The sequence below is a fragment of the Siniperca chuatsi genome, linkage group LG9, assembly GCF_020085105.1.
Source record: "Siniperca chuatsi isolate FFG_IHB_CAS linkage group LG9, ASM2008510v1, whole genome shotgun sequence".
NCBI classification, from domain to species: Eukaryota; Metazoa; Chordata; class Actinopteri; order Centrarchiformes; family Sinipercidae; genus Siniperca; species Siniperca chuatsi.
This window is the reverse complement of record NC_058050.1, coordinates 25552071-25579753: the sequence shown is the minus strand read 5'-3', so window position 1 is coordinate 25579753 and position 27683 is coordinate 25552071. Positions and strand designations below refer to the sequence as shown.

General features: G+C 39.8%; 1 protein-coding gene across 17 annotated transcripts in view; it reads right to left on the bottom strand.

Moving 5' to 3' along the window:
• LOC122881231 (vacuolar protein sorting-associated protein 13B-like) overlaps positions 1–27683 on the bottom strand; it is a 332781-nt gene that overhangs the window by 267156 nt on the left and 37942 nt on the right. For all 17 annotated transcript variants that reach the window (XR_006379131.1, XR_006379132.1, XM_044207134.1 and 14 more), the window contains exons 9-16: positions 24550–24645; positions 22680–22802; positions 21968–22105; positions 19644–19731; positions 17181–17366; positions 14132–14301; positions 13163–13357; positions 9977–10101 (exon numbers count right to left, since the gene is read on the bottom strand). Coding sequence is in view for 15 of the 17 variants with exons in the window: in XM_044207134.1 (XP_044063069.1) it covers positions 9977–10101; positions 13163–13357; positions 14132–14301; positions 17181–17366; positions 19644–19731; positions 21968–22105; positions 22680–22802; positions 24550–24645 (1121 nt within the window). In the remaining 2 variants the exon portion in view is untranslated. The remainder of the gene's footprint in view (positions 1–9976; positions 10102–13162; positions 13358–14131; positions 14302–17180; positions 17367–19643; positions 19732–21967; positions 22106–22679; positions 22803–24549; positions 24646–27683) is intronic.

Genomic DNA, 27683 nt, shown 5'->3' with positions numbered 1-27683 from the left:
TCATGCAAGCACTTCACACTAAACAATAACACCTAAGTGGCCAACTTAGGGGATGGGAAAACTTGCCATTTAACCACCTGGATGTCAATTGAGTTGAATGGCTGGCATTTGAAAAATACTACCATTGAAAAGGGAAGCAAGCATGTTTCAATTTAAGCAAAAAAAAAAGAAAAAGGAGAAAAAAAAATGGCACCTCTAACTCATTTGTTATTTCTTTCTTTGCAGTTTCTCATAATGTCCTTTCAAGTCATTTGTTTCGTTGACTGTGCATGGTCTTTGTCATTGGCTCGATGGGAAATGTAACTGGAGCTGCAGCTGAGCATCTCATATATAAAAAATTTTGCAAATGATGTTTTTAGCAGCAGCCATAAATGACTCATAGCAACTCCAGTGACTTTACTTGAGTAGGTAAAGAAGAAAAGTGATCAATAAAGAGGATTTTCCAAATCTGGTTTCAGTTACATTAAAGCAATCTTTCCAGATGATGAGATTACACGACCATATACAAATGACAGTATTTTGAAAAATCAATATACAGTTAAGAATGTGCATTTTTTTGTTCTGTAAAAGCACCACAGTAACTGGCAGCCACCTTTTACTGACGCAATATATTCTAATTAGGCTCACATTGCACCATCAGACTCATATAACATTCCTTTTTTTACCTTCAGGTATCGTATTGTCTTCACTTCCAATTGAATCCTATGTATGTGAATCTAGTCTTGTGTTAATTCATTCTGCTGGTACAATTAAGTGATTACAATTTTATTTTCACTATCAACCACAATCTGTAATGACATCCATTCTCTAACCGAACCAAACTCTTTAAAGTCTCTGTGCTGGATCTGGGTATGAGTTAGGGGGAGGCAGGGACTGTATTTGTGGCCAGCTCAGAGTTTTGTGGTTCCCCAGGGTCAAAGGTGTTCCATGTGTGCATTTCTCAATCATCGGTCCCGAACAGCCTAAACTCTTCATAGAAAGAAACACTCCACTCTCTCGTTCTCTCACACATACACATGGCCCTCCCCTTCCTCCCATCTGGAGCACCCCTGACCCAAAATACACACATTTGTGCACAACCTCACACACATACACACACGAATACACACACACACACACACACTCTGAGATTCATTCTCAGGAGAGGGCTTCATTACACAGGGATTACTAAAAGAAATGTTTTAATCAAGTTGTGCAGACAGCTGCAGGCCGCAAGGCGAGAAAATGGCAATGACGTGGTTCATCAGGCGTTAAAGGAAAACACATCAAAAGGCCTGTACGTGTGTGTATATTGGTGTGTCTGTGTGTGCATGTAGCTTCCTGCCTCTGTCCACCATGTCCAGCTGTGGAGGACATGCGGTTCCTTATAAGGACACACAGAGATAGGAGACCTCTGTCCAGAGAATACAAACCTAATATCACATATATACTTTCAGATTTTGCTGCCGACTTTTGTACGTCCCACTGTCATAACAACAAAAGCAGCAGTCAACGGAAGCACCCGGCTGTCCTTTATTTTGATCCAAATAAGTTGTCCTCAGTATTATTCTCTCAAGGCCTTTGACCTTCACACAGATGGTCATTGAAAATAAAACTATGGACTCCAGTGAGTTTTTCCCCCAAGTTGCCTTGTTAAATAAAGCCTACATTATTATTTTTTTTTTTTTTATCGTGGTGACACCAATGTTTCCTGTACCTCATTACTAACTCTAGATTTGTCCTTAAGCAGTGAAAATTGGTTGGGGTTGTTTCTGGGAAGCAATGGAGCAGTACTGAGGCCTGGTGGGGAGGAGAGGACAGTGGAATGCACACCACAGTAGATGATAATCCACTCAGAGCTGATAATCCATCTACCCTTCCCTATTTCCCACTGTTTTCCCTCCCTCAAGCTTCAGTTCCTCAGATGACTAATTCAGGCATTAATAGAGTCTTTCATTCAACTGAAAACATCTACAGCTGCTTCTGAATTCACTATGTTGGCTCTGGCCTATACATCCAAATACATCTCATGGTATAGTTAAAATTCAATAGATATTCTTGGATTGCAAGAATATTGCCTTGAGAACATTACAGCCTATAATATACACTTCAGGGCTGAGTTAAAACCCATGTTGATTTAAGCTACCAAATGACACTTGTAATCATAAGGGCAAGTAAACAGCTTCTACAGTAGAGTGACTATGGTTTCTGTAGCACTGAGCATTTGAATGCTGAAAGAAAGGCATGGAAGCTTCCATCAGAACGGAGACGTCAATCACTGAGCGCACAAGCCTCGCATTCGCTGATGCCATTTCCTTAATACAAGGCTCCTCAATACGTCCATTGATCTCTGTCAGCCATAAAACCAAATAAAACTGTCTGACACCAGATGTAGAAGAAAAAAAAAAAAACGTACCACAAAGTTGGCCAAAATACTTTACAGACTGTGCCACACGAAATATGATGTTTTACCTTGCAGCTCACAATCCTTTGCACTCCTGTGCTTCGGAGTGAAAAGTGGAACAATATTACATCATATGCCATTCCAGGCTTTTAATACACACCTGTTAATACATAAAGCCGACTTGTTGCAGTGTGTGCGTACATCTCTTCAGCTTCATCATGTGAAAACTTTTCTGAAAACATTCCTATGTTTCTTCAAGAACAGGGAAGGGCCTAGTTCATGTGTAGCCTTGTTCAACTAAATTAATTCCCTGCTGCTCTTATGGCCTCCGAACCACAACTCAAAGCTGAGTATGACCACAGCAACCACACGTTGATTTAAGGTCATTCAATTATCCTTCACCAGACCAGCTCTCAGTAACTTGCCTACACAGACCTATGAGTTAAGACCTTGATGAGTAATACAAGTGATTACTTCATTATAAAATCAACACTAATCAAAGTTTGGTTGAGGGGCACAATGGTTGACACAGAAGCTGTGTGTGTGTGACATCATTCACAAGATCTCTGTCATAAGTCATATAAATGTATACTCAGAGCACAGAAATGGACTTTTCCATCCAACAGCCACTCCCAAATCAGTTTTCATCGGCCAAAATGATTATTCCAATTCCACTTGTTAGATATTGCCTGCCAAAATGGCTAGTAGACAAATGTAACAGCCACAGTCAATGTTCTCACCAGTGAATGCTGTTCATGTACTTTTCCTAACTTTGACTTGGATCTCTATGGCTCACCACTGAAGGACACAGAAAGCATTTGTCCTCCTGTTCTTGGCTGTGCTTGTAGACATAGACCAGGAGCAGCTTGCTTTGACTAACTATGAACAGGAGTAATGAGGCATTACAATCACACCAGAAGCCTCATGCCTCAGATGCCTCAAGCAGCCTTCATAAATCACAACATGAGCTAATCTAGAGTCTAGACTACTGGTCCAGACATAGTAATGGACTTCTCAACTTCACATAAAACAATCCTACAGGTAGTGCTAAACACTGAACTACCCACTGACAATGTAATAGAGTTAGATCAATAATTAGATATCAAGGGAGAACCAACATTCTTTTCTATTCAGAAACATTCACAAGGCAAGTCAGCTTTTTGTATATATAACATGCACCTGTAATGCCACATGCTTCAAGAAATTATCCCCTCAGAAATAGCTGAGCATGGAACAGGGGCTGCTAAAAACGCCATATAAAAGCTGGCATGGGACTGAATTACGACCTGCAATGCGACGAGCCACACTAGGCTGCTGCTGGTTTGTTGGTTGGTTGGTGGGCCCCGGCCTTGGCCTGCCTCCATATGCTGCTGCCGTCAGGTGGCCCTGCATAAGGAATATTATATGGTGCGAGGGTAAGTGTGTGCGTGCATATGTGTTCATGTGTCTGAGTGAAAGAGTGAGGTTAGGTTTTGGGGAGATCGATGCAGGTGGCACTTCTAACATCCCCTCCCTACTGCCACCTCCCTCCCTCTTCCTTTTTTTTTTGCAGGCACCGATTTTATCTGGGATAACAGGTTTAACAGCCAGACCAATTGAGACTCTCTGTAGAGTCCCTGTGAAGTTGGCGGCCCCATACATTGCCTTTCATTAGGGATAAGTACAGCCTGATGCCTCTCAGCTGCACTTTAATTCACTGGGAGTTAAAGTTCATTTCAGAGAATTTGGGCTTTTTGCTCACCAAATGACTGCTCGGTCAGTACATATACTATTACTACATATACGTATACTAAGACGGGAGACTCTGACTTCAAAATTTTTCAATTGTAATCTTTGTTTACTATCCCTACTCCCTTGCAACATGTTTTTAATTTCAGCAAAGAGCTATCATTTCGCATGGTTACACTGAACAACATTTTTAGATTTTCTTTATGATTTATTCATGTTATTTATGTTTAATGTCAAATTGTAGCTTCTTTACTGAGAGGAAGTTTTTCACAAAAGTTTTCACAAATAATTGGTGGTGGGTTTTAGCCATGCTAGTGGCATGGCTCTAGGGATAGTAATGACATGATATGATATATTGCAACAACTATCAAGTAAATTGCCATGAAATTTTATACAGATATTCATGATCTCCAGAGAATGAAACCGAATTTTTTGATTCCCTAACCTTTCCTCTAGCGCCACCAACAGGTTGTCATTTTTGGCTTTTGGGTGATATATCTCAACAATTATTTGATGGATCAAATTTGGTATGGATATTCATGGTGCCCAGAGGATGAAACCTAATGGGTTTGGTGACCCCCTGACTTTTCCTCTAGCAACACCAGCAGTCAGAGCTTTCACTTATCCTGTTAAATATGGAAAGTAGAAGAAAGCACGGACGCGTAAGCTAAGCTTACTGTTTAACAACAGCTAACACTCATTTTCAGTTATACATTAGCCATAGTGATGCCTAGACACAATGTCACAGGGTGTCAGTCTAGAGAATCAACTTTATTATACTTAGAAAGACCAAATGACACATTTCAATTGGTTGTGCAGTTTCCAGCCTCTAAAGTTTATTTCCACATCTCCACAGAGACACAACATTGGGTGAGGTACCCTTACAAGGGTATTTTAGGGAATGTTGGTAGAGAAGGCTGCATAAGCGACCCTAGGCTATTCCAACCTGGAAATCTATTGCCCACTTTCAACTGACTAAAAAGAAAAGATTGCTTTTAGAGGATTGCCAATATATTGGTTTGACCGCTCTCTTGCTGAGTGATCTTTTCATTCCTTCAAAAAAATGCAATATGGGGAACCACAAGGTCAGAGTCTGCAATTGCTCTGGTGCAATTACCCTTTCTTAAAAGTTATTTTTGCTTAAAATCTGAGGAAACAAAGACATTTCAGTCTAATTGGATACATCCAAGGTCTTACACACAATACCAAATGCCCAGTAAAAACCAACGCTGGCAGGGAGAAGATATCAAGGCAGTGTACTTTCCCCAGTGAAAGCCCCTTGCTGCCCACTGTGAGAAGCCGGAGCCTTTGTGGTGAGACTGAAGGAAACATGAGCTACAGTATGCACTGCGGGCCAACTCATCAGGAGAGGTACTGGGTCTTCACAGATGCCCAGTGCCTCTCCAAATCCCCCATGATCACCTGGCAGTCATATACGCTTGCTTAAGCATGAGCTGACTACACAATGACAAACATGTTTGTGTGTGTGCAGGGGGGGCAGAAGAGAGGGATGCAAAATGTGTGCATATGACATCACCTTCTGTCCCTCTCTTCTGTCTGCCATTTACTTTTAATAGAGTCCAGAGAGAGAGAGACAAATATAAAGCTACCTTTTATATTGGTAATGGAAAAGCTGATCCAAGAATATGCATAACAAAACTACTGAAGGCTGACAAAGAAACTGGAGACAGCTCTTTTCTTCAGACCACTCTCTCACTGTCTCTATGTCCCTGTCCTGCACCTTCACTAAGGACTCATGTATCCCACTTTGTTTCATATTTCCTCAAAACTTCAAAAGCTTGTACAGCTCTGCTCTGTGTCTGCTCAGAGAAAGGGGGGTTGTTGGAGTGACATCAGCACTGAGGAGCAGTCCCAAAACAAACATCAATACAGTCAAATTAAATGCTACCACCTGGTGGAGTGCATCTTTTGGCTTCCCCAATGACCTAGTGTGTCACTCTTGGGCTCAGCTTTCACCTTTAGGAGAGGAACTGTCTGTCTGACTGACTGACTGTACGTCTGTCACCAACATATTGTGAGCACATGTAATCTTTAATTACATTTGTGTTGGTAAAAAATGGTTCTACGTGGGAATACACTTAGAATAAAGTCAACTGAAATTAAGATGTGCTCTCAGCCTTTCAATTCACTGTCCATCCAGGGCCATTTCTATTTTTTCACCCACATCCAGAAAGACAACTAAGCAAAACTGTGGCAGCTGAACTACAAGGGGACATCAGCGCAATAGGAAACAAATCAATTTATTACTATTCACTCACTACCATTGCTGGTTGTCACTCAGCCCCCTTTATTTCTCTCTTCTATTTATTCTAACCATTGTCTCTACTTCTCTGTCAAACCTGCTCAACATCATTCTTCCAGAAGCAAACTGTCAGTTTGTGTTAATTAGATTTTGACTGTAGCGACACACAGGTCAGGAAGCAAGACAGCCATACCTCCCGCTTAGACAGAAAGGGTCAAATATGAGTCACTTTAAGCCTGAAATGGCAGGTTCAGAACTCATAACCCTGCACAATACACACAGTCCCATTATCATTATGATCTACAGGCAAGAGACTGACAGTGAAACAAACAGGCAACTGTTAGAAAATGAGAGAAGTGCTTCTAACTAAGTCCAAGTGTCAGAAACATCAAGCTAAATTTGAATTGGGGGTGAGGAAAACGAGAAGTGGAAATAATAATCCTGTTAAGGGCAGTAGACTTATCTTGGGTATTACGTGTTCACCTATTTTGAGATATGATTGCAATGCCATCACATAGTCTAACATCTATTCAAATCACACTGAGATAAGGACTCCAGGTGCATACTGTTACTGGACATGTACATACTGTAGTACATCAAAGGCTTGCTTACAACAAAGAATAACAGAGCACTTTCTTAACGTGTCAAGGAGACTCTGTGAGAGGTTGTCAGTGTTATTTCTAAGGGGTGGTCCTGGCTGAAAGAAAAGCCACGGGAGGGCATTGATCTCGAAGGCTCTCTGGAGATGAGAAACATTGTGTGATTGTCAGAAAGAAAAATAACATCCGTTATCCGCATCTGAATCCACTACTTGAGGTAGGCATGGCAGAATGGTGGGGGCTGGAGATCAAACAAACAGCTAGCAGTCTCTTATTGGGAGCAGAGAGCACAGGGAGTCAGGTTCTTTCTACAGTACAGACTCACTCACACACCACAATGAATGAAGGCCTTGTGGTTCCCTATGTGGCCAGCTAACCACTGTACAGTAGATACAATGTTTGCCTGGAGAAGAAGTCAGGAAAAGTCAAAACCATCTGCAGGTCTTTGACATGTTTAAATCTAAACTTATTGGGGGAAATCCCAAGCTAGTGCTCTCGCACAGGTTTCCTGCTTTAACAGGCACTTTGACTTCAAGGTGTGAGAAAGAGGGCACATGGTGTGTGTGCATGTGCATCAAGGGTTTTCCAGATGATGATTACTGAACACACAGTGATGGAGTGAATGATGGAGAGAATAATTTTTCTAACACATCTCTGAGACTGAAAGATTCATTCATTAGTTGCTCTATAAACCAGACATGCTAGAAAGTTGTTTCAGTGTGCAGAGGGCAGATGGAGGACAGGCCATACGCTACTCATTCAATCTTTACAGGGACCTACTTAAATAACAAATGACCCCAGCAAGGTCATTTAATAAATACATAGACATATTTACAAACATAACAGCAAAAGTGCAAGGAGAGACAGGTTTCAATTTAAAAATGAAGTTCATTACAACATTTTCAATGACAAAAGTAAAGCCAAACCCCATGATGTTAAACACTACACAGATCCATACTGTACACCTACTGTGAGACCATTCATCCTCTAAAATTGTTTTTCTTTTTCTCTCCCTCTCCTTTATCCATCCTCCCTATTTATCCATCTTCCCAAGCTTTTGTCTCATCCCTCTTCCCTGCAGTCCCATAAAACTGTCCATTTACACCTTTCCCCCTCATCCTATCTCCCTCTCTACTCATCTTCCATCCTCGTCTATTCTCCTCTTACTTTTATCAGCCTTTTCTTCTCTCCATTCTGTCTTCAATTGGCTGTCTACAATCTCCACACCGGGGTGCTTATTTGTGTAGTTCCTCCCCCTTTCAATTTCTCCTTGTTCTCTTCCATTCTCTTTGTATTTTAATAGCTTGAACATTTAAAGACTCTAGATTAATTTCTTGTCCATCTCTTTCAAATCCTCCATTTTCTAACTGCTCCACCTCCAAACTCTGAGCCTTTTCCTCCCCTTTCCCTTCTTGTCCTCTCTTCAACTCCTAACCTCTATTCACCTCTCTAGGGGACATCCCCAGTGAGTCATCCTCTGTCTGGTACAAGGACAGGGATATGGCAATATGTTTTTTCATCTCCTTAGACAGCGTTGTCTTATTTTCCTCTCCTTGTGTTTCCGACCATCTGAGAAATTGTTGCAGTTGTTACTCGATGACTCTGTTTTTCTGTTTTCCCCACTGACCGCTGAAGAAGTGGCTCATCCATCACTTTAAATGCCCTCTGATGCACTGCCCGCAAAAAGCTGCAATTCTCTTCATCAAGTACGATACATGGGCCTGACACCACACACACACACACACACACACACACACACAATGTATGTAGACAGCCAAGCATGCATATAAACACTCCCAAGCATGCATACACAGAGGAGGTGCACACCCTAACCTTTCTGAAATCAGAAAAAAACATTTCATGTATGTTTGTCTTTCTCACTTTGGTATCTTTACTGGGTTCAATTGATGGGTGGTTGTTACCTATAATGCCATCCACAAGTGCTTGTATAATGTAAAACGTCCTTCAAAGTATTATAGTTGACTAAATCTCTGTAGCCATCACACAATGACATGTACATTGCATATGCAGTGGTCTACTTTGAGGAATGTGTCGACTGTAATCACCTTGTGCTGCGAGTGATTACCTCAAAAAATATGTTAAACTGTACAACACCACAGTGATTTCTGCACACCACACTTATATACCACTACTCAACATTTATACTGTACAGTGAAATCATTTTTGGAGGCCTTCTCTGGATGCCTCTGGAGCTCACAGATGTTGGGATGTTTTTACTTGAACCAAACACCAAAAAAACACTTCCTCTTGAATATCAAAATAATGTTTTCTGTTGTGTCAGCAGCCTTATTAAGCTTTGCTGCATACATGCAATCAAACAACATATCTTGAGCATAAAGAACATGCAGAGTAGACTTGGCACTAGCCAAGACCAGCACTTGCAGAAAGAGAAAATATTTCGAGAAACAGTCATTTGTGTTGGGATTAAAACAGTGCTTCATTTTTTTCAAAAAAATTAAGCAAGTATGAACAAAATAGATAATGATTTAGACAGATCAAAACATGTAACATAAAGTAAGTGTGAAATTAATATGGTACAGGATTGGGCTTCACTTCCTGGGCGTCACTTCATTCCCAATCATTTTAAAAGGGGAAAATATTAAATGTTAAAGCCTATGAACAATTTGAGGTAGCAGTGTTAGTTATAGCGAAACTATTGCAAAAAAGGTCACGTCCAAATCAAATCATCTGCAGTGACAAATTCTATTTTTGACCGAACTTGAAATAAACATTTTGCACCCCTTGCATTTAGATTGGGGTTTTGGTTATTTGATCAGATTTAACGAGGGAAATATCAGTATCGGTATATTGTTGTTTTCCCTCAACATGCTATTGTTTTTTCCCACCCTCCATTTACCTTTAAATTCAATTACTGCAGTTACTGATTGGGTAAATCTAATAATTTAAGTTCACAAGTTTAAGTTCTACTTGCCTCTGTGCTCACTCAAATTTCCATCCACATTGCAAGTGCTACAGACTCACCAGTATACAGGCATCTGGATCAGCTTCCCATAGAGAGCAGTGCTAAAGGAAGGGATGATGGGAATGAGAGGCAGGAAACCCCCTGTACTGTCCTGGCATGTCAAGCCTGCCTGGAACCCAAACACCTGGAAGAAAGACAGGCAGAAAGGGAGAAAGTGTGAGAGAGGTGGTAGGAAGGAGAGAGGGGAAGGGGAAGACACGGGAGAAAAAAAGCAGACAAGGAAATTCAGCAATATATAGATCAAACCATTTACTAGATTCCACAGGAGAAAAAGTGTCAGCTCTCACTGTGTTCAAACAGCTTCTGAAAAGAAAACACAGAAGCACACTGCCAGCATTGTTGTTCTCTCATCTCAATCGCCACTAAATTGATTTGACCCTATATGTCTTCAGCAGACCTGTCGCAGCCCAAATCTGCACTCTTACAGGCCCTGGCTCTTACAGAGACAAAAGAAAGACAAAATCATCTTATCCTTACTGTACAGTACAAACAGTTGTCAGCAAGTCTATCTTACAGTCTGGGAGGCACTGTTAGAAATATCCTTATGCTGAATCCTCAAGAAAATACATGTGTACATTATGTATACATAAAGTACACATGTAAAATGTTTGCAGGTAGTTTGTGCAGTTCACTAGCACAGATATGTTTACCAACAAACATGCACAGTTTTTAATAAATAAGTGTACTGTTGATTACTGTAAGAACAGCAAAAATTAAGTAACACTCATGCTTGCACTTAACAGCACAGTCACAACACAGTTTATACGGATCAGACTGATCAGGTCCACATCATGTAATTTCCAGGAAGAGATTTTTAGGCTCATTGACCTTAATGTGGTGTCTTTTAGTGACAAAATCATATTCTCATTATCTAAGCTCCTGGTAGCCAGATTGCCAGAAACATAATGTACTGCAACCCTAATGTTTACATATAGTGAACATGGTGGATGAAGTCCTGTTTAATATTGGAGGTAGTGGATGATGGCTGGGCCCAGCTGTCCCACATGCATCTACTGTATATGCACAGTGCAGGATTCAGCCAATTCTTGCAAGTGAAGGTCTACCAAGCCACGTTGCTGTGCAGATGGGAGCAGACAGATAAAACTTTGAACAAAACTAAAATGATGAGTCATTTTACATTCATATTACTCACCAGAGTAGTATATCAAGTTGAACTGTGTGATTGCCAGATACAGATCCCACTTTGAAATGCAAGCTTGGGGCCATATAGCCACAGACTGATGCTCTGCAGCTTCCTCTGAGAGACTAGATTTTAATTTCTGTTCTCCTTTCAGCAGCCCAAGGCAACTAGTTATTCAAATAGCCCAAGTTTTCAATTATGATCGGTCTATTTACTTCTGCTGCCTCCTTGTTGAGTAAACAGGCTGACTTTGAGTTCTTGTCTACTACCATGGAAAAGTGAGACAATGGCTAACCACTACCTTCAAGACAGACACCATAGCTTTGACAGCCAGTGTCAATAAAACACAGATTAAGATAAGCCGTAGTTTATACCCATTTCAAATCACTTCCTGAAGTGGGTGAATTGCGGCCAGAATGACCTCCACCCAGTCATGATCCCACTGCCAAAATCCAGAGTTAGAATTAGTACCTTGGCAGATACAGATGCTGATTGGCTGATTGGTTAGAATGATCTTTGGCCACTGACCAGTTGACTGTTAACCCTGCAGTGACCCTGTGATAAGGACTACCAGCATGACGTCCAGCAAACATCCTGCCTTAAAAAAAACACACCCAGGCCATACCAGGCCACCCCAGATTACTCCAGATCTGTTATCCAGGTTTCCTAAAAGGTGGATTAGCTGAATTTGCTAAAGCCTCCATAGTTCTATATGTACTCTATGGGACATCCGAGCCTTCAAGTAAACTATAAATATAGAGGTAAAAACCCTTTTTATTTCTGTTTATTTACAGGTCAATTTCAAAAGCAAAGTGGGAGACAAAAATGTACTTTACTATAGATACTGCAGCCCTCAGATATGGCTTTACCTTCAGCTGTATTTAAATGAATAAATATACTATCAAATACTGTGTGTGTAACCAATTCATGTGACAGTTACATAAAAAATGACACATTCAGAGGAAAATCAATGACAATTTCTAAATGCTTTGCAAACTTTGCATACTAAATAACTTCTTATAAACTTTCATCAAATTAGGCAATATGATGAAAGTATGGATGACCAAGAATCTTGCCCAGTGATTTTAAACTTGTTTACTGAAGAACCAAAAGATTTTGTCTTAGGCCCCAGTTTGATGTTGTTAGCAGTTGTAACTGTAATTAACAATGAATTTCATCTTTTGAGCTTCAAACTATGATTCAAAACTATACAATCAGCGCAGTAACAAGGGAAAGTCACAGCTGCACAATACAAAGCCTGCAGCTTCCCATCAATTTGGTAGGTGAAAACCATGAAGTAGACCAGAGTTGGACTGTTGCTCATCAGGAAGCTCAGTGCTGAGATTTTTATGACCAGGTGAAAAGGGGTCATCAAGGTCATTGAAAGGGTCATTAGGGTTATTTCAGAGTGGAGTTAAGACTGCAGCCATGCGGTTAACCTACTGACTTCTAGCTATAGTAGATGGAAACCAAACTGTAAAATTAGTAGATGTGTATTTTGTGTGAACTTGAAAGTTGTTAGATAACGAGACAAATGTAAAATAAAATGAAATAAACAAAATAGAGACAGATACAAACCTGTGCTAATGAAAAATGGCAAAGGAGAGGAAAAGGGGTACTGGAGTAGAATTAGTTTTTCATACGAGTAGTGTATAGTGTTGCATCAACTCTACCATAGGTTTTGCACTGTACATTATAAAATACCTGGTATAGTTTCTTTACTGTGTTAAACAACAAAGAACTTTTTTAGTAAGATTAAAACTGCAATCTAGATTGCCTGATCTTCTGATTGGTTCCTTTTGGTTAGTTTAGTACATTGCAGAATAGATAGTTGCAGAATAGATAGTTAAGTAGATCGACCTTTTTGGAAAAGTCAAGTGTAGATGTAGAATACAGCTCTAACCTAGAAACAACTCTTTTAGGAGCAATTTAATTCAAATTAAATGCACAGGAATCAAATGTGTTGTTTGCCTTGTGTCCTTTTTTTGATTTTATGCCTACTGAAAGGACAGCTGAGATTTGAGTGGAATATTGTCGAGCTCACCTTGAGGTAGAGGTGTGCATAGCAGTGATGTAGCAGGTTGTCTGAAGGCAGGTTGAGACTGCTGACAGTGCTGACCAGCTCTGGAGCATACATGGGCACTGAGTGTTCAACATTCACCCTTTCCACCTGGAACTGCACAGAAGGTAGAGGGCGCACCGGCTGAAACACTGGCATGTTGACCGGTCCCGGTGCAGTCTGGGAGATTGAAGATATAAAAGGGGGAAAGGGATTAAAAGTGAGAATGCATTTCACACAAATTGCTCTTATTACTGTATAAATTCAAAATGTCCACATCAGTCTCCCTCGTATATCTCTAGGCCGACTCTCTCTGAGTTCTTAAATTTTAAATAAATCTAAATTTGTCACATTAATTCTGTGTAATTTTTATAATGAAGTGTACAATGACTAGATTAGATGTTTGAATTTTATCTTTTTACTATGGACCTACTGTGTAGTCAGGAAATAGTCAGCAATAATACAATACAATAATAGTGAACTAAAATAGCTATAGAATACAACAAAATCTGATCCCCCTCACTACAAGAACACAGAATGTATTTATTATTTTGGAGATATTTAAGATATTCAGATATTTATAAGACATTTAAACCTGTTTAGCAAGGTATTTATCTGTTTGAAGGTGCAGTTAGCGCCCAATATAATTAGTTCTGCTCCACAAGTATCTTGGCAATACATGTTTGTCAAAAGCCAAGCTAGCTATCGATTTTCTGCCTATTCAGATAAGTGTATATAAGTTTCCATGTCAGTAGTTGCACTGTGTACTGTACAGTAGGTATGCATTGCATTTACAGACTTTTGGCAAAGTGGCCAAAAGTGTCACACCTTAATTTTATGTAATGCAATCACCCTTGACATATTAATGACCCTTCAAAAAGAGGTTCTCAAGGAAGATAAGGACCAGGATAGAAGGATGTTTGTAGAACAGTAGGTAGGTCTGTTGTGCACTACCTTGCGTCCCATAATGACAGGCATTAGTGTGTGAAGGAGGTTGAACTCTGCCATAGAGACGGTGACTGAGACTTGGAGCAGAGTGAGACACGTGAGTCTGGTTGGGATGAATTCCTCTAAGCTTGATATCTCTTCTGGAGTAGCTGGACCATGGCTCTCCTCAACCATTTCTACAGAGACAGTGACACAACAGAAGAAACATGTTAGCTTTGGAACAAATACCGTAACATATTGCAGAGGTGCAGTAAAAGGAGAGGGTGAAGTGTAAGATTAAACATTACAAAAACAACTTATTTTCCTTTGTGTTACACAAGTGAATCTAACCACAAGTATGCGACCTGTGGCGCATTATTTAAATAAAGTGATGGAGAGGGAAAGGCCAAAGACATTTGGATTTGAGGACTAAAGATTGTTTTACAGAGAAAGAGGTTAGCTGTAAAGCACACTAATTTCTGTGAGTGGGCGCCTCTCCTCTATGCCTGCAGCATTAAAACAATAAAAAAGTATTTTCCAACAAAAACCACCACCTCATACACTAAATAAAATAAACATCACTATAAAAGTACTGGCATCTCCAAGCGATATTCATTACAGTGGCTGTTTCCCAGTAGCTTTGTTTATGAACTATCTCATAAAACCACTCATTCAATCAATAACCAGAAACGTCCGGAAAGGCAGAAAATGAAGTGAACCAAGTCAACATGGAATAGAGGCTAGCAAGGTCAGCACTCACCAAAGTAAGGAGTGACCAGAGCACTGAACCACTAAACCGTGTCCAAGATCAGAGGTAGACCTAAACCTGAGCCTTTTGTTACTGAACGGCCTTGGCTCTGGTCCCAGGACATGGGCTTGTTTCAGTTCAGTAAAGGTTCTGTTGGGCTACATTCCCAGCTCCAAGGTGGGCTCAGAACCTGATCCCAAAGTTGTTTTGCTCTTTGGCCTACCACCGCAGTCCACATTAGGTTCATCTGGCACTGCCATGTCCAATCTAATCACCAACATTTAAATTATAAAAAACATGCAGCTCACATGGTGCACGGAGGCATGACTACAAACTACTAATCACTTTCTATTTAAAACACACAGAAAAGGCAAAAATATGATAAAAACAAGTGTGCATGCCAACATACACACTCTGGCACACACAAACTATTAGTGTCACACCCTGTATTTTCCTGTTCCACTTAACGGATCCAACTCTAAAAGTCTTGTTACTTTGTTCCTTCTTTTGTTCTTAGGCAGTATATTAAAAAAAGCATTCACACAAATAAACAACCTGTAAGTAATTTGCAAGTTGGACTCTCCTGCTCTAAATAGGACAAGATCATATAAAATACCCCAGCCAATTTGGCTTCCATTTACAGCTAGTTTTGGGGAGGAAAGTGATTCTTCCTGAGCTCTTGGCAAGGAGTGTATGAGTAGGAGCGAAGAAGAAGAGGACAGGGTGAGTAGAAAGATAGTCATGTCTTTGACCTCCTGACCTCTACTTCTCTCGTGGCAAGCACACAAATACTGTCTCCATGAAGCCAAGGCTAGAGTATAGAGCAGCTGTCATCGAAATCACTTGCAGACCAGACAAAACCTGGACTATCCTAGAACTAAGATCATCTTTCCTTTACACTGTAGAGTTAACATAGTTGATATAGATGCAGTGAAGCTACCAAACTACTTTTCTCAAATCAAGGACATATTTTTGTTTACAATTTCTTAGAATTATTTGTATATTAACTCACATTTCTTTCAAAAGTAAGGGCATATAATAGCAATAAGTTCAGTTCAATAAGTGTGCTGAAATAAACAACTTTTAATTGTTGTATTTACCTATATACCATTTAACCAAATTTAAAAACAAATATTTTATCTGGAGGTAAGACGGTGTAGTCCCTCATTCGTCCAGGAGTGTTCTATCGTAGAAAAGGTTTCAGTCGTCTGGACACTGTTTTCAGAATCAAGACGTTTCGGCTCCCATCCGGAAGTCATTCTCAATTGTGAAAAAATGGGACGGGAACTAGAAATTTAACACAGAATAGCTTAAAATTCTAGTTCCCGTCCCAACAGTGTCCAGATGACTACGACTGAAACCTTTTCTACGATATTTTATCTGGAGAGCTAAATTAAATAATAATGTAACTAAATTATATTAAAGGTGAGGAGAGGAGGAAAGGGGAGGGGAGAAGTGGAGGAGAGAGAGAAGAGAGGCGAGAGGAGGGGAGCAGAGGAGAGGAGAAAGCAGGGGAGAAGAGGAGGAGCGAGAGGAAGAGAGGAAAGAAGAGAAGAGAGGAGACAAAAGAGGAGAAGAGAATTTGATTGAGGAAAATATGTAAGGCGTGTGTTATTTTATCACTCCATCTGTAATAGCTACCTTGGTGAAAAATGTTTTATCTTTTATCTACTCTCAATTTCTCAATCCCCCCCGGGGGTCTGACTATCTGACCCTTTCCCAGAAAATGCCAGAGAGTACAGACACATATAGAAACAGGAAGGAACACATTGACCTACCCAGATTTAGTCAAAAGCTCTATAGTAATTACCCCATCATCTATTATCTTTCACAGATGCTGAAACAACCGAAACCTACGGATGTTATCGTTTCGCAAAAATGAGAGTTATTGCTACAGATATTACACACAGACACACATTCCATGTTCTTTCACAACATCCCAGAAATGAGCTCATCAATAGCTGTGCAGGGACGATCACTAACAAAGGTGTTTGGCTTATCCTCCCTCATGTGGTCCAAAAGGTCACTACTTTCATGTACAGCTGTGTGTTGAAAGATAGGTTGTGCAAGGAAATAACAATGTGATGAGGATACTGTGAAGTGTTGCAGTTTCTGATCATTGACATAATAGAGTAGAGTAGAATACAATAGAGTAGAAGAGAGGAGAATAGAGTCAAAGACAAGAGAAGATAAGAGACTGTGTTGAAATGAGTGTAAAGTTGGCTGAGTGTAGGCAGTGCAGAGAACTATTAGCTGTCTGCTGACTATTAGCTGTTAAAGTCAGCCCAATAAAACAGACGAAGCAACTGTTAGCATGAGATGTCTGACCTTGCTGTGGCTTGCAGTAGGGTTCGTACTCGTGGTCCATGGCACAGGTGACCATCTTGAGGATGCGGTGGACAGCGCTGCTGTGCAGCCTGATGTCCAGAGGTCCCACTACCAGCCTCTTGATGGATGTCTCTTGAACAGTGGGCACTACATCCTCCAGACTCACCACCGAGAAGTCCTGAGAGCCTACGAACAGAAACACACATACATACCATAGTTAAAATATATGGATTATGTGCTATTACAACCTTGACAATTCTTCTGTAAGTCAACCAGAAAATTTAACACATTTTTCAAAGTCAAATTTGAGTGTAATTAAGTCTAACATGTCACCTACTGTATTTAATGTATAAGGTTGTGTGTTTTTGACATAAAATATTTAGGGCAGCCACAGTTTTTCCCCATACCCCATTTATTAATTAAGTACAAGTATAGAATCTCCTCATCTGTTGGGTGAAAACACAACAAAGATGGCAGTGGTGTAATGCAGCAGCAAGGAGCAGCTCACATAGCCGTGAACCGCTGGAATGATGAATATTCCAAATGTCCACTACTCTCACACAGCTGTCCCTTCATTCATCGCAGGCCCCTGTTCCAGAGGTCCACATAAAAGACTCAGCTCCTTGGCAATAAAAAGGGAGAAATTAAAAATAAAAGAAGGGGGTGGATGAATGGCAGTGAGGGAGGAAGAGGACAAAGGGTCACAACTTTCTTTATTCCCATTACGATACACCACTGCACCGAACATTTTTACAGTTCAGAGAGTCAACACTACGAATTTAACTTTTTTAGCTGAAAAGGCTGGGGGATGGGGGTGAAACGCCCACTGAATTCTAGAGATTTATAAAGGGCAATGGGCAATGCCACTTCCCTTCCCTTCTTCAGTGAGATTTGGCTGTAATGGATTAGGCCTAATGTCAACCATATGGCTGCAGTTAGAACGGTCAGTGGAATGATGAGGAGGCTGAAATTAGCTGGGATTTAGACGATTTAAAAGTGTCTCCATTTCCCAAGATTAAAAAAAAGTTTTTAATCTGCAGCGTTACTCTAATGTGAAGTCAATGGTGAGTGTGACCTGGGTCGGTTAGTATTTCGGTTGACTCAGAGTTTATGTTAGTCCCATGGCAATGGAAACTAATTTGTTTGGTTGACACTGGATCTGGTCCGCATCCGAGAAAAAGAGAAACACTGACAGAAGAGAAGCATTCCAATTGGCAAGGGTAACCACAGCCGTCCCGCAGGACAAAAGAATGACACTTATCCTGCTGTCAGAAATGACTTTGACAGCTCAGGATGACAGTATCAATGTTTTTTTTTAATTTAGATTTTATCTGTAGCTGACAGCAGGAGGAAACAATAGCCTAGTCAGAAAGAGGTAGAGTCAGAGAGAAGTATAATGAAAGAGAAAAAGAGGGCGGCAAGTGAAACAACATAGGTGACATTAGACTCCTAATAAATCAAATGATCTGTTCAAGTCATTGAATTGGTTCAACAAGATCTTTGTTTCTTGTGTTATTTAAAAGAGCCAACTGTGCGCTATATCATTAGATATTTCTGTCTAAGTTAATCATCACTGTAACTGGTCATTTCCACTCCATGCAGCGTGATCACCCAACACCATATTTGCATAACATTCAGTGACACATGGGCCATAAAGCTGTCCTATTATACTTTTGCCATTAGACACAGTAAGGGGTTGCACTTTATCTAGATTTAATCAGATTGTAATTTTTTTTATGTGCTGAGCATGTTAGACTTTTTTTCTTAGCACTTGTGAATGTCAGTCAGGTGTCATTGTCATACTTACACACAGAGCAACTTTCCAGCAGCATTGAAATAAAATGCTCAACAATCACACACAAAGCACAGAGACATTTGTGGGCCAAATATAACATTTCAAATTGAAGGGAGAACGCTTTATCTCTTAATGGGAACTTCAGATCTTTCAGACTTGTATAAACATTCTTGAGTGCTGCAGCTCAAGAATGAGAAATCCTGCCCGTCTTAAGGCTTCTGCCAGGAAGAGTGGCACCTAATTAGGCAAGAGGAGTCTATTCACTTTCTCAAGAGCTTGCAGGTAAAGAGACAGAGGGGAAACAATGTTTCAACAAGCAGCAGGGAGAAAGAAACTCAAATATGTGTCAGCACAGACTAAACACTTCTGACAGTTGCCCTCCAGGTAAGTTTGGGGTGAGAGCGAGGACAGGAAGGGTCAAGGACCAGGTGGCTGTGACTCAAACAAGACAAGCTCTTTCTTCAAGTCTCCAGGGGGCTTGTTTGACAGAGAGGAGAGAAGAGAAAAGAGAGAGAGAAAGAGATGGAAAGACAGAGAGAGTACAAGATAGATAAGAAGGGAGAGAACAAGGCAGAGAAAAGGAGAACATGACAGATATACAAAAAAAGAGAGAAGAGGTGGCAAGGTGAGCAAACAAGCTCTGTGAGGAGGAATGAATTAGACAATACCTTTGCCACTGCTGTTCTCCATTGTGTAGAGATAATCCATGTAGAAAGCACCAAAGCGCTGCATGCCCGCTATCTCCGTGTAGGTCTCCTGTCAAACAAAAGTATAGTTAGGTAAACATGGCAGTAAGGGAGCAAACAAGCTGATAGCATTTAAGAGTGGCAGTGACTGGGGTCATGGTGGTTACGGCAAAGGGGGTCAAATCAGAGATAAAAATTGTTGAGGGGTTGATCTGCTTAGTTGGACATGATTTTTTTTACTAGCCAACAATATCATTAATATTTGGAACTATTTACAAAGACTTGAAGTGAAAGGAGATGACAGAATTTAAAATGTCTCTAATGTGGGGTCCAATTATAACCACCAACTGTTCAATCAGCATTTCAAAATTAAACATTTTTAGAGCATGAAGAGTTAAATTCAAAGAGAAGACACTTAACTACTTCATTATACTTTACGGTGCATAGGGAAGTAATATACTAGATATCAAGTCTGTTTTTATTAGTAATAAGCTATTGATAAAAGGAGGTGCAAGTTGCCTTATTCAATTGGTGCTTTGATGTATGCCAATGGAAATATGTATTTTATCTAGTAAAAGATTGGACTTCATAACAAATCAAAACTGTCTAACTGGGATTATGGCTGATACTTTCAATATAACATTGTGAAATGTTACTTGGAAATATTTAAGATAAGATAGCAAAGTCCAGCTTTTAAAAGCATGAATGTTATGTAGAATGTGCCTGTAAGCAATATGTACACGTTTGGGGAAAAAAACAATTATTAATGATCATTAAAGCACTTTATAATTGTCAGCTACCTAACACTAAAAATTGTTTTAGAAAATAGCCAGATGGAAACAGTCTTTTTCAGGGTTGAAGGGGTGCTGCAGCCTATCCAAGCACACATTAGGGAAGAGGCAGGGTTCACCAGTTTGTTACAGGGCTAACACATATAAACAAACATCACTCACATAGACCAATGGGCAATTTAGATTTTCAATTTGACCTAAACCTGCATGTCTTTGGACTACAGGAGCACACTAGAGCACCCAGAAGAAAGCGCAACCGACACAGGAAGAACATACAAACTCCATCAAGAAAACCCCCAGCTGGCCAAGCCAGGGTTTGAAGCCAGCTGACAATGCTAACCACTGAAGCACTGTGCCACCCTTAAGTTATTTATTTACGATCATTGTTATCAAATAAAACCTAGATATAGGTAAAAGAACTGTGGATTTTTATATTATATTTGATCTACCTGGGTGTCAGTGTATTGTTATACGATAACTTGTCATAATTTATTAGTCTGCAGGTCAAGAGCTATTGACCATGTCCTAGACAATATTTGAAAGTTATACTTCTACTGCACATAAAACCACTGGTAAACAGAGAGAATGAGTGAGCAAGCATGAAACAGAGAGAGAGAATGAGAGAGGCCCCTCTAACACACACATTTAACACCCACACCCCAGACTTACCTACTACTTCTCTAAACAGAGATTTCAATAGAGCCTTATCAGAGAGGCAGGTTAATAAGTAATATTTATTAGGGGACCTCTAATGGCTCTGGCATGCTTTTGGATCAAAGCCATTGGCTGGTTTCAAAACCGCCAATGAATTAACACTAAAACCTTTGACTCTTAGACGTTCAAGTATGGATAGATGGATGGATGGATGTCCAAACAATTGCTTCATTGAGGGTCATGAACATTTCTGAGGAGAGTCAACACTAGAGTTGTGATGGCTGATGAAGAGAGCTGAGTGCTATCAGGAATAATGACTTCACTATCAGGAACATTCCTCTACTAAAGCCAGCAACTGGGTGACTGACAGAAATAATCTAAGTGGCAGTGATTTAAATTAGACTTATTTATTTAGAAGAGAAATTACTGAGGTGTGTGTTGAGTTAGTTGTTGGCCTGGTTTGGAAATGAATTTATGGTTTATTCTCTGCTATCAGTTCTTTGGGTGTCCTTTGAATGCTTAGTGGTTAAAAAAATGCTTGATTGTGAATATACTGTACATGTCACAAACAACCTGTAATGTTGGTTGGATTTACTAATGGCAAACTGTTTAACTAATATAGCTGCATGGCTGCTCCGCAGTAGATGCTCTCTGAGGACCTCGATTTGAAATGCATGGTCTGCTACTGCATTTTGGCCTTCCATCCAAGCAAAGGCAGCCTTTTTTAAACCACCAAAACAAAATTTATTTTTTACCAAATACAATTTACAAAATAAATATGTTTGGGAACATTATTCTTTGGTAAAGTAGTATTGGGAAGGGGACTTCTAAAAGTCAGAATCTATCTAATTTTATTTTGACCTTGTGATTAGCGGCATCCAGGATGAACTCAGCCCTGACTCCGTTGTTCTCTGGACTGCGGTAGTCAAAGAGAGAGTTGGTAAGGTAGGTCATTCCTTTACTGCTTAGCCTGTCACCACAGCTGAAGAACACTGCATCCTGCAGAGACACAGAGAAAAGAAAATGAGGAGAGGTATGAAGGAGAGGACGCACAGAGAATGTCATGACATTTTTAAGACTATTTCAGAAAATCCAATCCACTCCATACTACATAAAAAAATGTATTTCAAACTATCTAATGTAAATAATTTGCTGTCCCTTATTAAATGTACTACACCATAGGTGAACGCACAATTTAAAAATAACCTTAGGAAAGCAACCATTAAAAACAGTTAACACATAGTTGATGAAATGCAGTGATTTCAATTGTGCCCAAAAGCGTTGTACTGTACATTAGCGGATGGTGAGACTGCTGTTGACACAGTGATGTATGTGGCAAACAGAGAACATTATGGTGAATTACAAAAGGAAGCTGAATCACACTCTTCCAAAAACAAACCAGACCACATCTTCACCTCCTTCTGAAAGCTCTTGGGAGCAATAGAGGCTACAGGAGACATGGTTTAGGTGAAAGTGATCTCTTTTCTGGGCTTTTAAACTCTCTTTTAATCCTTTTCACTCACATTTTCCCTTTTTTTTTCAGTTTTCCTTGATGTTTTTAGGCTGTCTTTACCTCTTCATGTCGGTTCATGTTTTCTTCAAAATCCCGTACTCCCATGATGCCTTTCAGGCAGAGTGCCCGGCAGCCCACAAAGCCAATCTGACAATCGAAGAAGGGCTCCCCCATCATCAGCACCTGGAATAAAAACCAGAGGAAGAGACTTTAACCAGTTTTTATACTCCAGATTTATTCACCTCTACATGAAGAACAATGGATGCTGGATACACTCTGGAGCGCTTTTCCTCCACTGAAGAAAATAAGGAATGCAAAGGCATACTGTGCAGTTAAAAAAAACAGAAAACCCTTTAATTAATTAAAATGATTATTAATATACTTTGCTAGATGGTAAAGAAATTTGAGGGGAGACTTGAGGATGTGACAGTGTGAGGTAAGTTAAAACTGAACAGAAGGGGAAAATGGCAGCTTCAGAATCCTTTCCTCTCCAAAGAGAACACCCAGGATGTAAAGCGCCTTAAATCAGTCAACAGAAGCTCAGTAAAAGCATAACAGTGCAATAATTCACAGAAATTAATTTAACTGAATTACCTTTTTACATCGCAATAAAAAATGTGAAATTAATCTATTGTGAACGTTTCACAAACAAGGTTATCCACCATAACCAGTTTGAGGCTATGTTGGTTTGTGGTGCTGTTGAGGTTGTGGGCTCATTTCATTGTGATAAAAAGAGCAGGGGTCAGACAGCTTCTATTTTCCCTTGAGAGTGGTGTGTGCATGTGTGTGTGTGTGTGTGTGTGTGTGTGTGTGTGTGTGTGGCAGCAGTCCAGCAGCCCCTGTAACCAGCAAGGTGTGGTTCTCTCTCACTCACCGTGCCTTTGCTTCACCCAGCAGACAACTAAACAGAGAGCAATCCAATAAAACTTTACGTTTCACCACACAATAATTACAAGGCCTAGTTTTCCCTGTTTTACTAGCCATCCTTTTGCCTTTCAACACTCTCACTTTTGGTCCCAGCTCAGACTGCTCTCTGTCTTTTCCAGCAAAAGCATAAATTACAGAAATTGGAATTGGAAATCTCTCAGAATTCTCACATCTGGTAGAAAGCTTAGGAGCAGAAAACTCCTTTCCTACTCCAACCAGGTAATCAGAGAAAAAGGTTTTAAAATATTTTCTACGCCGAGGGGGAAATGCGGAAATGATCAGACCTGGGCTCGACTCAGACACAGATTCCACTGTGTTCACAACAGGCCACAGATTAGTAACCTCAAGAGGCTTTATAAATATACTTCGAGAAGGAATTAAGAGGAACCTCTGTCCAACAATGAATAAGGAGACAATAATAACAATAATAATAATAATAATAATAATAATAAAGAATCAAAAGGAAGGAAAGGGATCTTTATTGGTCTGTTCTGGCCATGATGGGTAACAAGGTTGCTTTCAAGATGGGTACAATTGGTAGCGGGAAGATATCACTAGAAAGATATAAAGTTGCTGTAGTTAAAAACTTTATGGTTGGGGCCTGAATATTCATCATCATTAATATTGGTTACAATCCAGAGATGGACAATATGATCTAAAATCTACATTAGGAGAACATTTTCACATTTGCCTAAATAACAATAAATGTAACAATAACACATTTCATTTCTTATGCTCATTTCTAATAAGATAAGACCAGTTCAGAATTTTTGACATCTGGACTGGGCTTGAGGCTGTTTGGTTAGTTGTTTAAACTCAAGAAAGCTGTCATTGGTTATTGTAGCTAATCTCTGTTTATTATATGGAATGTAGACAATGTATTGACTAAAATTGCAATATGAATAAATCAGTAAAAGACTACAATCCATGAAACGTGTTCAGCCTTTTTAAAATCGACATGTTTTTTAGGCGACAGGGTAAGAGTTAAGCTGTAGAGTCTTACCTCAATAGTGATTCCCTCTTGCTCCAGGCACAGGACCTCTCTGGACTTGACCTTCTGAGGACTGTAGTAGCTACTCTCTGACTGGGTCTCCGTCAGCTGAGACAAAAGACAGAGAAGCAGAATCCATTTAATATTCTTGAATGGTCAAAAATGGACTCAAATAAGAAACACAGATCAAATAAATACATAACTTAGCAGTCAAAGCTAGTTTGTCCTTGATTTGGCCAGGACAAAGCATAACATTTTCATAATCTTGATTAAATCTGTGAAAAAAATACTATTCAAATTTAACTTCTACAAGTGAAATGCTTCAACAGTTGTCACAACAAAATACATCAAAGCAATAGAACATGAAAACTGAAGTCTTTACAAAGTTTAATTTCGTGTTACAGTTAAGGCTTTGTGACAGTGTTAGATCCAAAAAGTATTGTAGTGTGCTTAAAAAGCATGAAACAAGTTTAAAATCTATTAAGCAAGTCTTAAAACTGCAGTATTCAAATGAAAAGTGTGCAACACTGGTTAAGTATAGAAGAGATTTTGCCACCTCAAAGTGTCAGAAGACGACAATGGAAAATTAAGTTTTGTTTGGACAGAATAAGTAATGGTTATAGCAATAATATGGATGTCACAAAAATGCAACAGTAAAACTGGAAAGCATATGTCTCATTGTGTGTGTGTGTGTGTGTGTGTGTGTGTGTGTGCGTGTGTACCCGCAATTCACTGCTGAAACAGATACATGATTTGAAAAATAAACAATAGCTATGCATGTCTTTGGATGTGAAGGGCAATGAGGCCCCGGAAAATAATGCTTAAAACCAGAAACAATAACATCCAAACACGGACAGATGACATTTTCTTAGATCAGTGACTGGATGCCAGCCTTGGGACTTTTTGGTTGTTTTCTCTTCCAAGTTTGGACTCAGGCCAAAGACATTCATCAAACCACATGTCAGCCACTCCTCTCTGATTCAAGGGGAGGCCCTCTCTGGCTTTATTGGGAATGACAATCAGAACATGGCTAAAGCACTAAGGATACCAAGGGGCACACTGATAATGTACAAGTGATTGTTCATTGAGTATTCAGGTAAATTGATAAAAGAAGAGTGATTGTTCATTAGAGCATTAATTATTTGTGTGTAGTGTGGAGGCACAGAGAGAGTGTCTAGTCAGAACTAGTTGGTTGGGTTGAGAGGGGTACAGAGCTGTGATGCTTTTGAGGTTGGCCAGTCTAAAAACTGTGGGTGCACAGCAGAATTGTGCAGGCCCTAACCGATTCAACTTTAACACAGGAAGCAGGTGCAGAGCAGAAAGCAGCTGTGCCTTATTACCCCTACTGATGGAGCAGACTCTCACCCTCGCTCCCTTCCCCTCCTTCAATTTCGATGGTTTAATCACGTGCAGGGATCACCCCCACCCCAGTCCACAGGTCCCTGGGAGCAGCGGTGAGCAAGGATGTTAAATTATCTGACTAAAGAATTGCTCTGTCTGACAACAACAGTGCATAGTGGCACTGACACTGAAGAGCTGCCGATCAGACAGAGACAAACATGATGAATGTATATTCAGTAAGAGTATGGCCACTTTGGCAAATGCCTAATACAGCCAAGAATACACAGAGCTACTCTTGCCACTACCTTCCCTGCTACCTCTCCTTTATTATACTTCGGCCCATTTAAAAACTTTGGGAGTCCAACACAAATCAAATGATTCTTTATGAGGCATCTTGGAAATGTTATGACACTGGATGTGAATATTGGGGTACTTTGTCTTTATGTCACTTTCTCAGAAATGTAACACGGTGGAAAGGATCTGATTGAAAAGTTGAAAAAGACCTTGGGAACACTTGAAAATTGCTATTGTTGAAATAAATGAAAATACCAAAAATAAAGAAACAATGTTTTTTAAATGAAAATTGGCATGAAGTCTGGCAGGCAATGAGAGTTTGGCAGGTGTGCAAAAGTGAAAGAGGGGAACAAATGGTCAGTGCTGAACTATGCATTATGTGTGTAAAAGTCATTAAAGTATACTGCCAATTTCTCTGATCAAACAGATCTGGGGAGTAATGGGTCAGCAATCTAAAAATACCTCTCTGATTTCATGTCCATGTCAAACTCAGGTTCAGGCAGTGGCTGTTCAAAGACATGAAATTCCCTCAAACTAAATACTTCCTTGTTGGAAAGAGACGAGAACGTTTAAAAAACCATCCTTTCAGCTGTCTGCAATTACTCCAGACGAGAGGCAATTAATTGATTAAAAGAACTCAAACAATACAGGAACAATTTAAACATTATTAGAAAAGCACCACGGTCTGTTGGGCCTGAGACATACCTCCCCTTCACTGATCACACACGCTGTCAAGTACACATATATATACACACACACACACACACACACACATACACAAGGGCAGTAATGTGATCTGAAGTGCCTGAACCTGAGGGGAAACGCAGATGATTTCCAACTATTCTGAGTGAGCAGGCAGGATTAAAGTTTAGGATCCATTTCTGAATAGTCATCATACCATGTATAATGTTTAAAACATTAACGTGACCCGAGACGCCAGTTAGCGGTTACACTTCCCTCCCCTGTACCGCACACAAAGACAAAGAGGATTGTAACTTCCTGAGGATCAAGCTGTTCTTTATGACTCAAACTGAAAATGACCACAAAATATAAGATGTAGGGGTGGGGTGGGCAGGGGGAGAGAATAAACAATAATGGTAGCAAGGAAAAAAAATGTAATTGTTAACACAACGATAACTTAAATCAAGAAATTCTATATCAACATTAAATACCATCATCTGCAGAATTTCCCCAAGATATACAAAATGATTCTACCTTTGTGTAATACACATTTTACATTTACATTCTTATCTTCACCATCTATCTATACTCTTGTTTTCTTGGACATGAAAATGTATTTTTGTCAACACTGTATATAATGTATTTGTTTATCTGAAATACATTTTGTCATTTCAAAAACACATCTTAACCCTTAATCACATTCATACCAAATGTATTTACTGTCAGTGTGATGTGGAATACTTGTAACTTTAAAACCATGCTGAAAATAAAAGTATTTCATTTACTCATGTTTGGCCATTTCATTTTGATATTTGACATTAAGCTGATCG